The sequence below is a fragment of the Mus caroli genome, chromosome 8 (genome assembly GCF_900094665.2).
Source record: "Mus caroli chromosome 8, CAROLI_EIJ_v1.1, whole genome shotgun sequence".
Lineage (NCBI taxonomy): Eukaryota > Metazoa > Chordata > Mammalia > Rodentia > Muridae > Mus > Mus caroli.
This window is the reverse complement of record NC_034577.1, coordinates 6,749,470-6,766,025: the sequence shown is the minus strand read 5'-3', so window position 1 is coordinate 6,766,025 and position 16,556 is coordinate 6,749,470. Positions and strand designations below refer to the sequence as shown.

General features: G+C 42.4%; 1 protein-coding gene across 3 annotated transcripts in view; it reads right to left on the bottom strand.

Annotated features, from left to right (window-relative positions):
- Window positions 1–16,556, bottom strand: part of Myo16 (myosin XVI) — a 479,021-nt gene that overhangs the window by 301,171 nt on the left and 161,294 nt on the right. For all 3 annotated transcript variants that reach the window (XM_021170663.2, XM_029481007.1, XM_029481008.1), the window contains exons 3-4: window positions 15,144–15,214; window positions 8,394–8,537 (exon numbers count right to left, since the gene is read on the bottom strand). In XM_021170663.2, coding sequence (XP_021026322.1) covers window positions 8,394–8,537; window positions 15,144–15,214 — 215 coding nt within the window. The remainder of the gene's footprint in view (window positions 1–8,393; window positions 8,538–15,143; window positions 15,215–16,556) is intronic.

Here is a 16,556-nt window from a genome sequence, read left to right as displayed (position 1 = left end):
AAAAGAAAAAAGGAATTAGCTTTTCCCTAATATATATTATAAACACACACACACATATATATGTGTTTGTACATACTATCTATCTATCTATCTATATATATATATCATATATATCATATACATATCTTACACATACTTTTGTTGTACTTTGTTGGCACAAATGACACTTTAAGAATTAGCTAAAAGCGTCAGGTACACACTGGGGCAGCTTTCCCTCTTTTCTCTTGAATGCTTCTGAATTGTTGCCATCCTACCAAAGGCAATCTATAGATTCAATGCAATCCCCATCAAAATGCCAACAGAATTCTTCAAAGACATGGAAAGAGCAATTCTCAAATTCATCTGGAAAGGCAAAACCCCAGAATAGTGAAAAGAATTCTTAACAATAAAAGAACAGCTGGGAATCAGCATCCCTGACCTCAAGATCTATTACAGAGCAATGGTGATAAAAAGTGCATGGTATTGGTACAGAGACAGACAGGTTGATCAATGGGATAGAATTGAAGACCCAGAAATAAAACCACACAATTATGGACAATCGATCTTTGACAAAGAAGCCAAAAATATACAGTGGATAAAAGAAAGCATCTTCAATAAATGGTGCTAGTTTAACTGTCTATATGTAGAAAAAAAAAGAAAATAGATCCATATTTGTCACCTTGCACAAAGGTAAAGTGGATCAAGTACCTCAACATAAAAGCAGATACACTCAATCTAATAGAAGAGAAAGTGGGAAAGAGCTTTGAACTCATTGGCACAGGGGGAAATTTCCTAAACAGAACTCCAATGGGTCATGCTTTAAGCTCAAGAATTGATAAATGCCACCTCCTAAAACTGGAAAGCTTCTGTAAGGCAAAGGACATAGTCAATAAGACAAATAGGCAACCTACAGATTGGGAAAAAATCTTCACTAACCCCACATCCCCGATAGAGGGCTAATATCCAAAATATATAAAGAACTCAAGATCCCCAATGAAGGAGCCAGAGAAATACCCAGGGAGCTGAAGGGGACTGAAGCCCCATAGAAGGAACACCAATATGAACTAACCAGTACCCCCAGAGCTTCTTGGAACTATACTACCAATCAAAGAAAACACATGGTAGACTTGTGGCTCTAGCTATATATGTAGCAGAGGATGGCCTAGTCGGTCATCAATGAGAGGAGATGCTGTTGGTCCTGTGAAGGCTCTAGGTCCCAGTATAGGGGAATGCCAGGATCAGGAATGAGAGTGGGTGGGTTGGGGAGTAGGGGGAGGTGGGGGAGGAGATAGGGGATTTTTGGAGAGGAAACTAGGATGGGGATAACATTTGAAATATAAATAAAGAAAATATCTAATAAAAATTTCAAAAAATAAAAAATAAAAAAATAAAGTTAAAAAAAAGAAGAACTCAAGAAGTTAATCACCAAAACCCCAAATACCCCAATCAATCAAAAATGGGGTATAGAACTAAATGGAGAATTCACAACTGAGGAATCTAGAATGGCTGAGAAGCACCTAAAGAAATGTTCAAAGTCCTTAGTGATCAGAGAAATGCAAATCAAAATGACCTTGAGATTCCACCTTACACCAATCAGAATGGCTAAGATCAAAACCTCAGGTGACAACACATGTTGGAGAGGATGTGGGGAAAGAGGAACACTCCTCCATTGCTGGTGGGATTGCAAACTGGTACAACCACTCTGGAAATCAATCTGGAGGTTCCTCAGAAAATTGGATCTAGATCGTCCTGAAGACCCAGCTATACCACTCTTGGGAATATACCCAAAAGATGCCCCAGCATGCCACAGGGGTACGTGTCCCACTATGTTCATAGCTGCCTTATTTATGATAGCCAGAAGCTGGAAACAACCTAGATGTCCCATGACAGAAGAATGGATACAGAAAATGTGGTTCATTTACACAATGGAATACTACTCAGCTATTAAGAATGAGGACATCCTGAGTTTTGCAGATAAATGGATGGACCTAGAAAATATCATCCTGAGTGAGGTAACTCAGACCCAAAAGGACATGCATGGTGTGTACTCACTAATACACAAGATACCGTCCACAGAACTCATAAAGGTCAACAAGCTGAAGTGCCCAAGTGAGGATGCCTCAGTCCCACTTGGGAGAGAGAAGAAAGCAATCACAAGTGGGGAGGGAGGGAGAGAAAGTGGACATGGGGAGGAGGAGTAGAAGGGGAGGAGAACCTGATCTGGTATTGGGTGAGGGAAAAGGGCTGAAGCCCTGAGGGCCAGCAGAAAGAATGGAAACAGGCAACCTCAGGAAATAGGAGAATGGTGGGACCCTCCAAAATGCACCAGAGATCTTGAAGGTGAGAGACCCAGGACTCAAAGGGAGGACCTTAGATAAAAGGCCAGACAGTAGGGAGAGGGAACTTATAGAGCCTTCCTCCAGCAGGAAGACAGGGCATCAAGTGAGGGATGGGTTGCCATCCCACAGTCACAACTCTGACCCATAATTGTTCCTGTCTGAAAGAATTACAGGGATGAAAATGGAGAGGAGTGTGAGAAAGAGAATGTCAAGCAGCAGGCCCAAAGTGGGATTCAGCTCAAGGGGAGGTCCCAAGGCCTGACACTGTTACTGAGGCTATGGAGAGCTCACTAAAAGGGACCGAGCACGACTGCCTTCCAAAAGACTCAACAAGCAGCTGAAAGAGTCAGATATAGGTATTTGCATCCAACCAATGGACAGAGCAGCTGATCCCTGTTGTTGAATTAGGGAAGGCTGAAAGAAGCTGAGGAGAAGGGCAATCCTGTAGGTGGACCAGCAGTTTCAATTAATCTGGACCACCGATATCTCTCAAACACTGGACCGCCAACCAAGCAGAATACACCAGCTGATATAAGGCCCCCAACACACATACAATAAGTAGAGGACTTCTGGGTCTGTATTCATTCAGAGATGATGCACCTAACCCTCAAGAGACTGGAGGCCCCAGGGAGTTTAGCGGTCAGGCAGGTTAGGGGGTGGAGACATTCACCTGGAGACAAGGGGGTGGGGAAGAGGTTTGAGATGTGGAACGGTCATGGAGTGGATGGGGGGGATAGAATATGGAGTCTAAAAGAATAAATTAATTAAAATAAAATTTTAAAAAAGAATATTAAAGGGACTGGAGAGATGGCTTAGAGATTAAGAGCACTGACTGCTCGAGGTCCTGAGTTCAAATCCCAGTGACCACATGGTGGCTCACAACTATCTGTAATGGGATCCAATGCCCTCTTCTGGTGTGTTTGAAGATAAGTACAGTGTATAGTACACATTAAATACATAAATAAATAAATCTGCAAAAAAATCATATTAGAGATTCCCAGATGGGGGCCATTGCAGAAAAAACAACAGGTCAAAACTGCAGCGAACAAGCCGGGTGTGGTGGCGCACGCCTTTAATCCCAGCACTTGGGAGGCAGAGGCAGGTGGATTTCTGAGTTCGAGGCCAGCCTGGTCTACAGAGTGAGTTCCAGGACAGCCAGGGCTATACAGAGAAACCCTGTCTCGAAAAACCAAAAAAAAAAAAAAAAAAAAAAAAAAAAAAAACAAAAAAAATCAAAAAACCAAAAAACTGCAGCGAACAATGCTCCTGGATGCCAGTCCCAATGGATGTCTACAACTCAGACTCTGTACCAAATGCCCATGGAATGTTGTTGAAGAGGGAGTGGCATTGTCTTACGAGGCAGAGGACCATGAAGTCTATCACGAGATTGTATCCTCAAGAAATGACTTCACCAAGGAGACCTCAAAAATATGGCTGCCCAAACAAGACTTGAACATCCGTAGACTTGAACAAGGATGGAAGAGATCTCATGGGGACCCACCCCAGACAAAGAATGGAATTAACTAAGGAATGTGGAGATGGGAGAAAAGGAAGAGCCCTCTGATGGTATCTGATGTTGTGTGGTCAGCCCTGAAATTATTTAATACAAGGGAACTAAAAAGACCCATCTGGTTGTATCTCTGTATTTATGCATGTATAATATAAGTAAAAATAACTTTTAGTTAAAGAAAAAGAGAACATGAATTTGGAAGGATATGACGAAAGGTACCTGGGAGGGGTTGGAGGGAGTAAAGGAAGGGGAAAATGATAATTATATTTTGAATTAAAAGATAAATTATAGATATTTTTAAGAAAGAATATCAGAAATCTTTGGAAATGTGGAGTAACCATAAGTATAGGACATGAAAACTAAGTCATCTGACAAGCACAGGGACCCAAACGCTCACACATGTCACATGGCATAAGAGAGTCTTTACAGAATTCAAACAGAACCCTGGAAGTATACAAGAGAAAACAGGTTTTAACTCTTGGGCATTGCAATGACAGAGTACAGGCCATGAGCAGAGCTGAAGATGCAGCCAGAGTGTAGTCTCAGCCTTGACAGAGAGAATCCCTGAGCAAGGTCCTAACGAATTTTCACTGAAGGGTCTTGAAGTTTCTTACAATCCTAAATAAACACAATTATCCAGGATCTTCTTATAAATCGATGCCAGCTGTGAACTCCAGTCCATGTTGCTTCGTTGGCAGCCACTGACTGCACAGGACTGCTGTGATAGGAGCTCGGTCCATCTGTTTACTGCCTTTGATCAGAACTCATTTGAACTGCACAAGACTACATTCTATCCCCTCCCTCCTTCCTCTGCTTTTGGTTTGTCTCTGTTTAAACAGTCTCTCTGTGCACCCTTGGCTGTCACTGTGGCCCCTTTTTCTGCCTTCTCAGTGTCAGGATTACTGAAAAGGACCACTACATCTATGCCAGACTGCTTCAAATGAAAACAAACATTATGATCTTCCAAAGAAACAGATTTACATATGCACACCTATGAATTCACAAACACACCTCACATACATACACACACAAACACACACATTTATACATATACATATACATTCACACACACACACTTACACACATACTCATACATACATGAACACTCATACATACACACACGCACACAAATACACACATACTCACACACACTCATACATACACATACACACACATACTCGCAAACACACACTCACATGGACACATGCACACACATACTCACAAACACACACTCATATAGACACATACCACATACTTACATACACACACACCACACACACTTACATATACACCACACATACACACACATATAGTAATACACATACTCACATATACTCACACATACATTAACACACACTCACACAATAAACTAACACACACACTCACATACACCCTCATACGCATACATTAACACACACTCACATATACACTCACGCAATACACTTTCACACACATACTCTTATACACACATACACTAACACACACACTCACACATACGTGCACTCATACAGTCACACACACACATACGTGCACTCATACAGTCACACACACACACACACAAACACTCATACACTCCCTCTCTCTCCCTCTCTCTCACATACCCATACACACATACACTCTCTCCACACACACACATCCATTGTGTCTTACACAGTAACTTAGTCATACACGTAATGTTTCTGACATACAATGAAATTTCCCCCCACAACTTAAGGTCACACATTCTTTGAAAGTAAAATGAGAACCTCCAACCTCACAACAGTATTAATTGTGTAAGCTCTCTAAAATTCAAGAACAGTGTGGCTTAGCTGTTTCCCCCTGGCCATTTCTATTGTTAAAAATGGCAATAACATTTACATTTACACAGTTACTACAGAGTGTCATCCTGTCTTCGTAACTGCACCATGAAATTGACTACAACCCTTATATGAATTTGTCTACTGACAAATGCATCTGATGCAGTTTAGGAGATGACAGGAAAGCTTCTTCTCAAAGGAAGTATTTATTTTAAAAAAGAATACAATAGAAAATAGATTATAATATTTTTAAGTTACAATGACCCTGTCCAGGTTGCAGCCTGCCCTTCGTCTACCTCAAGAGCTGTCACAGAGCCTACACTGCAGTTGCCTTATCTTTATCCTCGTGGCTTCCTTTTAACTGTGAGAATTTCTCAGATCCCCATTGATTTTTACGACCTTGGAGAAGAGAGGCACACTAGTATGTATTATGTACAATGGCCCTTGAATGGGAATCACATGAAAACATCTCATGTCTTTCTGGGCTTGCACGTCTTGGTAGACCACCAGGGATATAGAATGCCATTCTATCACACCAAAGCCACCTGAAGCAGACACATCTCATCACTGCTGAGTAGGGCCGATCTGAGGGAGCTCAGGTTGGGTCTGTGGTGACTGGCCATCCTTCCTTCCTTCCCACACTGTCAGTTCAGAAGGAATCCACTGGGAACACCACAGTGTCTGAGGGAAACAGTGTGCTCCAGCTTCTTGAGAGTAGACTACTCACATGAATCTTTCACAGCTCATCTGCACATTACATCTGTGTGTTCTCTCTCATTGGAACACAATCCGAGAATGGAGTCAAGCAAGGGGAATTCTGAGTGCCTATGTGAAACTCCAAGAAAACAAGCTAGGTGTCTTGTGGAGTCAGCTTCTTCAAAAGCACGCAGCTGTTCTTGGAGTGTGCTTTCTAGCTCTTCCCAGGAGTACTGGACAGGAGTGAGTTTGTTGAGCTGTTGTGGGTCACGTGCCCCTATGGAAAAACACGTTTTTGCCACATGTGGCTTGTCTTTGTGATTGGACACTTACTCATGAGATTCTTCTTAATCCGCGGAGTATAAATGACGCTCTGAATACAGTTGGTATTGCATGAGACTTTAGTCTACTTTGTTGTTAGGCCGCTTTTCCAGGTTCATGCTGCCAACCAAAGTGGCAAACACTCACCTTTAATATTTTTAAGCAAAAGCACAATATTTATTATTGCCTGTTTTACATTATAATCTATTTTGACTACCTTTGATTATTCCCCAAATTGTCCCAGCCTGGGCCATTGGGAAGGGTCTCTTTCATTCTCTGTATCCTTTGAAAAGCTTGCCTCCCTCCTAATAACAGAAACTCAGTATTGCAAACCTATACCCCTTGCTTGGATTCAGTCAACTCTCCTCTACTTGATTTAGACTTAAAATTGCTCATCTTTCTTTAACTTCATAAAATGGAAAGCTAAAATTATTTATTGTTTCTCCTGAGAGTGTGGAGAAACGAAACATGATTTAAACAAGTCCACATTTAGAGTGAGATGTGGTCTTGAAGAATGGAGGCACCATGTTGGTAATTTCAGGGATAAACAAGGGCTGAGTTCAAAGAGGTGGAGGATGAATTGAAGGCAGATGCTTGCTAAGGAGAACTCTCCACACATAATCCAGCACTGAGTCTGGCAAGGGCATGAGGCATCCACCCTGAGTTAAGAAGACTCAATGCTTCCTTAGAGAGTCTCTCTTCTAGACATTTATTCTGAGGACTGGGATGGATGTCACTAGTTATTGATTTTCCTTGGAAGAGACAGTTTAACTTCAGAGTACACAAACCTCACATTGATTTCCTCATTCATGGAGCCTCAGAGAGACCTAAAGAATTTGCCACCATGTAGCTCATCCTGACTATGAAACCTCAGGCATCAGTTTTCATGTCCAGGTTTACTCTAGTCTCAGCTTTTGAATATGCAACGTTCTGTTTTGTGTTTGCCTTGAAGTATGCTGCTTCCAGTCTTTAGTGGTGTTCTGAAGGAAATACTTCTTGTGATCACAGTCTCTCTTGTGGAAAAGTAGGGAGACCTGCACAAAGGTCCACATAAGGAGTCTTTTGAGATCATGATGTGGTCATGTATAAGCTCTGCAGCATCAATTCTGCAATGTCATAGCTACACAGTGGTCTGGACCTGCCATTTGTGGAAACCACATAAAGAAGCTAGCCTTTTGCTCTGCATCTCCTTTAGAAGTTTGGCATTCTAGACTAGAGGTGTGGGATGTTGGCTGGCAATGGAACCAAGTTTCAGAACCATGCCTGAGCTTAGAAAGTCCTACCTAGTGGTGTGTATTCAAGCACAGGAAGAGAGGTGGTTGCTGTTATTAGTCAACTTTGAGTATTTCAAACACAAGTACTGTGTCTTCATCATTTCCATTTTACCTTCTAACTTCTGCTGTCTCCTATCTGCTCTTTCCCAAATGTATGGTCCCCTTGGAAGATATGTTTTTAAAAGTTCAACTGTATCTGCCTGCATATGCACTCTTGAGCCCAAACATGGCCATTCTATTAGCACTGATGTGTACCAAAACACACGCAACTCCAAAGCTTCTCATGACACAGACATGAATTATTTTAGTAGACTCGGGATTGACAACTTTAGTTTCTAAGTATCTGTATTCTTGAGGCATGGATAGTGACGCAGACACATGCTTTCCCCCAAAGTAGTGTGATACATTGAGAGAAATTATTAAATACTTGTCTGTCATTGACTCTTCAAGTGCTAGTCAACTAGATTAATGTACTTACTAATATGAGCAAGAGGACAATGTCAGGGTTGTCACAGGCACAGGCAATGTGCATTGGGGTCCAGAAGTCCTCATCCTGGTGGTTGACATTGACTCCCCTGTCAATGAGGACTTCTGCAATGAAGACGTTGTCGTATCGAGCACACTGAAAAAAAAATAGAGAAAAGAAACACAAGCTATAACAATGATGTAAGCATCACTGATAATTAGAACATGAGAGTTGAAGCAAATACTGTGTTCTCTGTCCGAAGTGAGACTAAGAGAAAGACTAAGAGAAGTGTCAGACTGATGGGGAAATCTGGCTACAGATATTGGGGATGAGAAAGTAAATAGGGGCAGTGTGATGGTTTGTATATCCTTGGAACAGGGAGTGGCACCATCTGAAGGTGTGGCCTTGTTGGAATAGGTGTGACCTGGCTAGAATGGGCGTGTCACTGTGGGTGTGGGCATAAGATCCTCACCCTAGTTGCCTGGAAGTCAGTCTTCCACTAGCAGCCTTTGGATTAAGACATAGAACTCTCAGCTCCTCCTGCGCCATGCCTGCCTGGATACTGCCATGCTCCCACCTTGATGACAATGGACTGAACCTCTGAACCTGTAAGTCAGCCCCAATTAAATGTTGTTTTTTATAAGACTTGCCTTGGTCATGGTGTCTGTTCACAGCAGTAAAACCCTAACTAAGACAGGCAGATACCTAGGAGGCACCCATGCCAGGGACAGGGGCCCCTGACTGATAAGCATCATAGCACACACAGTAGAAACAAGCTCCTCTTCCCATTGTTCAGTTAGGATGCCTATATTTATCTTCAGTGGAGGGGACACTGAGTTTCAATCCAATGATGTTTTATTCCTACCAAATGAGTAATAACTGCCAGCCCCAACAAGATCAAAGATTTCTAAATAACTTATGGTTCCCCCAAAGTATTGATTATTATTTAAAGTTACAAAAATTATCTAGTACTTAGACAAAATATCCCATGTCTAGAATCCAGTGCAAATGATTAGGGAAGCATCACACCAGCGTGGATAGAATCCACAGGAAAGGAGGTGAGCAACTAACACCACAGCAGCTAGAAGAAGAGCAGTGCCGGGAACTCATAAACCAGGGGACTGGAAACACTGTAGGCAGCCACAGTAAGGAACAACTAGGATTCCTGAGGCAGGAGAGTAACTAGGTTGAGGCCAACTTAGATAGAGGGAGATGATGGTAAGCAGGTAGGTATATAGACAGACAGACAGACAGACAAACAGATAGTATAGTTTGGAAAAATTAAAACATTGTTAAAATTACATGTAAAGGAATAGAATAGTGTTGGAAGCTACTGGAATAAATTAGTCATGCCCTATGGATATTGAAACATACATACTGAATTAAGTTCTGTGGACAACACACAAGAACATAAACCTGAATCACATAAAATAATCAAAGGAGGGCAAAAAAGTGGGTCTCTCTCTGTTTCTGTCTCTGTCTCTCTTGGAGGAGGGCGTTAAATGAGATCTATAGACATAAAAAGGGGCCAGATTTCACCCTCAGCACACCAGCAATCTGATGAACATCATAATTTAAACGTGGATTGCAAGACTGAATAATTGTCTACTCTGACTCTTTGTCATTGATGGAGGCTGGGTGGGGCTCTGTGGCCTTGTCACTCCTCAGCACCCCTGGAGGCCCTTGTGGGCACAATCAGGAATGACAAACAGCAAGAGTGTTGGTCATTAAACCCACCTCCACTCACAGAGGAACTGCAGAAATCTCACTATAGAAAACCATCATCGTACCTAATAAGCATATATGACAGAGTATAGAACATGAGATCAGAAGAGCAAATCAGGATTTCTATGCACTAGTAACTAAAGTTTGGAAAATTTTTAAAAATTGAATAGTTGCAAAAATTTTGAAACACTTATGATTAAGACAGACAGAACTATGTAAGACTGGAACCCTAAGAGCAATAAAGCAATGACATGCCCACATCTCATAAACTTGGAGAAACTTGAATGTAGACTGTGCCATTGAGGGAGAAAACGTGAACTATTAACTGATTCTTCCTCCTTCTGTCTGCATTTAACTAAAATGCATCAAGAACGCCCATGGGTGTCATCTGCATGAACCAAACCTCTGAATGTAAGAGTCGTAGGCTGATGCAAAGGACCCAGAATAAGCTTCAAATTCACAGACAAGAAAACAGTTGTCTAAAGGCAACTAAAGGCACCCAGGGACTAGACTTGCTTAAAGTTGTGATCAACCCAGTGTCATATGGACACACAGGCAGAGGAATTACAAGACACATGTGAGGACTTGGGAACAGATCAGCACACATAGATACGACTGATATCTGAGAAAGCCTCAAATGTAATTCAGTGGCATGGGTGTTCTTTCAGTAAATCTCAACAGGGCAGCTAGGCATGTGTGCACTACACAACTGCAGCTGTGTGGTTTGCACCACAAACACTCATCACAGAAGAGAGAAGACAAATTCAAACTCTAAAATTACAAACCAGTAAATAATATAATACTGTAAAACCTAAAATTGCACAAGGGAAAAAGCCCTGCTATGAGGTCATCGAGGACATTCGGAAGCATCCTGAGTAGGTTCAAGGAAGCAGTGAGGTAATATGCAGGCAGCTTGGTGGAAAAGCATCAACTTCAAGTAAAGTCTACAACTCAGGTCCCCAGTCAAGTGTGTCACTGTTAGATCACTTGAGAACTTGATGCTGTGAACTGGGACTCCAGCATCAGTTTTAGGGATGATGTCAGGGAAGGCAGCTGTGGGGATTCCCAGTCCCCAACACGCTGGTGCAGAGTGGGAGCTGGATCTATATGATTCTTCCCTTTTCTTCCTGTTTTGGACACTCATTGTACCATCAGTGATGGTGTGAATGACCTGTTAAGATACCTTGGCGGGTGTCTCAGATGGCTCAGTGGGGAAGAATGCCTTCATTGCAAGCATGAAGAGCTGAGTACAAATTCATGGCACCTATGTAAAAGGTCAGGTATGACTTTACATGCCTGTCATCCCAGGACTCCGGGAAGGGGAAAAGAAGGAAAAAGATTGGTGTATCCTGAGAGATTGTTGGCCAGTTCAGTGAGAGACTCATAGAGATCAGGTGGAGTGTGATAGAAGACACATGAAGAGATGGGGCTGAAAAGATGGCTCAGTGGTTAAGAGCACTGACTGCTCTTTCAGAGATCCTGAGTTCAATTCCCAGCAACCACATGGTGGCTCACAACCAATGCCCTCTTCTGGTGTGTCTGAAGAGAGTGACAGTGTACTCACATTAAAAAATAAAAATACATCATTAAAAAAAAAGACACATGACCACCCTGCTGTAGCATACAGAGGCAGGAATATACCTCACACTCTCATGTATGCACCTCCCACACCCCAGCATGCACACACACTGCACAAAACTACACACAAGCTCAAAGACATCCCTGATGACATGGACCACGGGAATCCACACGTATACTGCACACTCACATGCATACACTCCTACCACCTACATACTGCATGCACAAACACACAAAAATATCTCTGACAGGGACCTTGAAAATCCACACTTATACTTCATACTCATATGTAGGTATCCTCAACCCTTATGCACGTGCATGCGCACGAGCGTGTGTGTGTGTGTGTGTGCAAGTACTCGCGCACGCACACACACACTGCACACAAAGACATCCTTGACTTAGAGTATGGGGATTCACACTTATACCCCAGTCGTACTTGGATTTTGGAACTTCACAGTCTTTCAAGGAGAATTAGAAAGTTAATTAGATGCAAAGCTGAAATCGACACTCCCCCTTCCCTAGTGATGTACTTTGTGATTCACACTTCTAAGGATTATGAATAATAATTTGACAGCAATAAATACCTTTAATCACACTTGTCTGAAAAGATTACACGGGCCTAACATCCCTGTAGCAGCTTTCTTACAATATTATCACTGCTTAGCAAAGCTCATGCTCTCTAGAAATAATTTTCCTCAAGCTAGCACTGCTCCCCCTCAATCCATGTTGATCACATCACGGCAGCCAGTGTGTGATGACACTTTACCTAGCCAAGATGGCATCAATGAGCAAGACAGTCCCTAGATCAGCATGGGTGGGGAACCCATTTCTGTCCTGTCACCTGGTGTCATGTTCCCAGACTCTCTGTCCAGCTGTCAAGAACAACTCACCACTTGGACTTCACATAATATAAAATGTGTGTCTCTTGTTCAAAGACGAAGCATTTTAAGGACCAGATCTGGTGTCCTATTCAAGGTCAATGACCTTCGGCACAAAAGACCTCTTACCTTATAGCATGTACTGCATGAAGCAAGCAATCTTGTGTTTCCCTGTCTAATGCAGGTGCCCCCTCTCTCTTCTCTCTCTCTCTCTCTCTCTCTCTCTCTCTCTCTCTCTCTCTCTCTCTCTCTCTCTCTCTGTTGGTATTAGGGGGGTCACCTGATTATAGCACCAGCCCAGAGTTACCAAACTCCTTAACTTGTTCACTGCCACTGCCGGGTCTCCAACTTTCTTTTGAGCCTTCCTTCCCTGCCTCTCACCTAAGAGAACTTAGTCAGCCTATAAACACCATCTCTTATGTATATTTCACTAGTGTAGGGAAAATTAAGCCTGGATAAGTTTTGAGTTCACTGTTGGTTTTTCTGGAGCCATACTTTCATTTTTATGTCTCGTTCTAAGTGGTTCCTCATCTTTATATCATCTATCCTCTAGCAATCTATCATCCATGTATTAGCCACCTGCCTGTCTATTATCTTTTATCTCACCATATTCTCTGTCAATCATACATCATGTATCTATCATCTACCATGTGTCTATCACCTCTTTATACATTGTATATCTATTTTCTATTTATTCTTAATCTATAGGTTTGACCTCTATTTACTATCTATAATTTTATCTATCACTGCCCCTCTATTTTTACCTCTTTCTAGTGTCTGTCAGTTCATCCAGCATCTTTTGTCTGTATCTATTATCTATCTCATTATCTACATATATATATATGTGTGTGTGTGTGTGTGTGTGTGTGTGTGTGTATCCCTCTCCCTTCTTGTCCATCATCTACTCCACTGTGTTACACACTCTGTTCTCTACCCTACGTTTCTGTGTTTCCATGTGTCTTGGATATTTTTGTCGCCATCCTGACATGGACTCCTTATCTTTGTATTAAAGTGAGAATCCACTGGAATAAGGCTATCTCTAATTTCCATGGAATTTCACTTCAGCTTGACTATGGTACAAGAATGCCACAGGACAGCATTGAGGATGTCTGAAAATCACTCTCTATTCTGTGAGTGCTGGCAATCCTCTTAGTTCATGACCTAAACTCAATGTCACAAACCCACAACATTTTATCAAGGCTTCTGTAATCCCACTCTCCACTCCATAATTCTTACAGAGATTCAATTCTGAGGGTCCCTCTAGGTTGTCAGCATAAGATGGGTTCCCTGGAGGGGCACAGACATGGTTGCCTTTGTCACTATTTCCAAAATTATCATACAGTATTTGACACCTACCATTTGTTTACTATAGGAATGCTTTTAAGAACTGGTAGACAGAGAGACTGAGACAAATGTGTTTACAAAAGAGTTATTAAAAACTTAAAGACATGTAACCCCCCAAAAGTATTATAAGGTTAAAAATGTATAACCCCAAATATTACCCTTTCTGTGGAATCTATATCAACCTTAGCCTTATTGGGACATTTAATCCCATATAAATATTTCTTCTAACACATCTAAGAAGAAATGTCTTGAAGAGTAATATTGGAGTTGGATAAAAGCAACTGTGGGAAAGCCCAACACTCTACAGCTCTTTCTTGCATCCCACGTACACGCACTGTGCTGCCTCCTGTCAAGACAACAGTGTAACAGTATGTAATTAGGACCAGGTCTGCGGAGCATCAGGCGTCCCAATGTGGGATGCCCTAAGGCTGGGCTCTCCACGTGGCTGTTCACACTTGGCACTCTAGATGACTAAATTGCCTTTCTCAGCACCAAAGGCATTCAGAAACCCTGTAATTTTTTTCTCTCTAGCAACCTGCAATTGTCTCTTTGTTTTTATTTACTCAGTATTCTCTGCGAAAGGAGAGGGTAGCGGTGAGCACCCATTCTTCACCCAACAGTGGATTTCTCTGTACATCTCCCAGACCCAGCCAACCTATGCATCCACAACAGCATCACAATGACCACCTCAGCTATAGTGAAGTCTCTCAACACAGCCTTTCTTTCCTGCTGTACTCTTGCTGAATTTTTGTGACCTATTGACTGGACTAAAGTAACTCCATCTGCATTAGCCAGGGCAGCACTGTATCCTAGGTAGTTTTTCATTTGTGCTTCTTCAGTGTACCCTCAGTGCTCAGAGCCTTACCTGCTGAGAACATATAAAGGATCATGACAGCCAAGATCTGTTCAGAAGCAAGGACGGTGTGTGGTGTGTGTGTGTGTGTGTGTGTGTGTGTGTGGCCTAGATAAAAGGTTCAGTGGGTATAAACTGCAGAGTGAGCTGAGACTTGACACTCTTCTTCCTTCGACTCCTCCCCAGGTCAGCTAGGATCCAGTGACTCCCCCTCCCTCAGAACATCAAACTCAGGAGCTTTATAGCGACACCCGTCACCTGAAATGTGACGATTTTGTTCTCTGGTCGTTGTTGAATACTCATTCTGGAACTGACTTTTGAATCCTTAATTTACTCCCTGTCTCCAGGTGTTACTACATGGCCCTTTCAAGTGCCAGTTCTTACCAGGTGTAGCAAAGACCCTCCTGAGGACACGAGAGTGTGTGGATCTGCCCCCTCCTTCAAGAGTTGAAGCACTGCAAGAGAAGAGAGAAAAGAGAATTGAAGAAAGCATGCCCCACACTGAGCTCAAAATGGCTATATTTCAGTAGCAGCTTGGACAACAGCTGTAGGGGTTATGGGGTGAGGACAAGTCACTGTCAGATTCCCACACTACACACATATGATCACAAGTGTTTCTCTTTGTGTCCAAACCTGTTACCTGATATGGAAGTTTGATTACCCACTATAGCCAAAGGAATTGATGAGAAAGTAGAGTTGAGTGAGTTTATATGTCCTTCACAGGACAAAAGAACACATAAATAAAAAGGACTCTCTTTAGCCTCATGAGGACATTGTTTTGCAATTTGCGAAGATCTACTGGCTAAAAGCAATGAAAGTTTGCATTTTGCTCATTAAGCCTCCATTTGTGCCATTAACCCTTGCCCACGATTCTTTTACTGTCACAGACCATTATGAGACAAAGCCATAAAGTCACATAGATCAAAATATATACCAATTATCAGAGCAAACCAACAGCCAGAAAACGACCTGTGTGTCCATTTGCTAGCAAGGTGAGTTCATTAGTACATGCAATATCAGGAGGCTTTGGGATTTGGTACAGTCTCTGAGGTTTATAGCACCCTGATGGGACAAGCCTCCTAGAAAAGTCCTTAGATTCTGCAGCACCCCACTGGTCTCCACTATTCATATATCCATGGTTAGAAAAACATCACTAAGGCCCTTGCCAGAAGAAAGCAAAGTAGCAGCTGCCCTTGCTGCTGTTTAGGTTTTGTTGTTATTCATGCTGTATCTTTGGGTCAGTGATTCTATGTAGCCAGTCCGTCAGGAGTTTCTCTGTCTGATGCCTCAGCCTCCCCAGGACAGGAATTATAGCCACGAGCTAACAGTTCCAGTAAGAGCCTCTCTTATGCTCAACTGTGACAGCACTGTTCAACATGGTTCAGATTCAATAACCCAGGCCTTTCTACTGAATTTCTTCTTTATGACCTGAAATCTGAACTGAAGGTGCTGTTCTCTGTATTCACCCCAGTATCCATGCCTCTAGGTGACTATTCTCTTGCTGTCTTCTTCACTCTGAGGGATTCCACAAGGACATGCAATCTCAACAGTCTGTCAGCTCCTCTACAGGCTCCAGACACTGAGAGCCACCTTGTCAGCTAGTGTGTGCCATAGAAAGGACCTATGAAAGAGGCCTAGAGTGCCCATCCTCAAGCCTTTCTCCAGTCAAAGCACCTTATGCCCAAATTGTTTTCACTACAGAAATCAGTCGCAGGCCTGCTGTCTGAGGAAGCACGAGCTTCACCTGCCCTTGCCTTTTGAAGGGACATCCTGTCTACTCCAGGGCTGTTCCCTGAA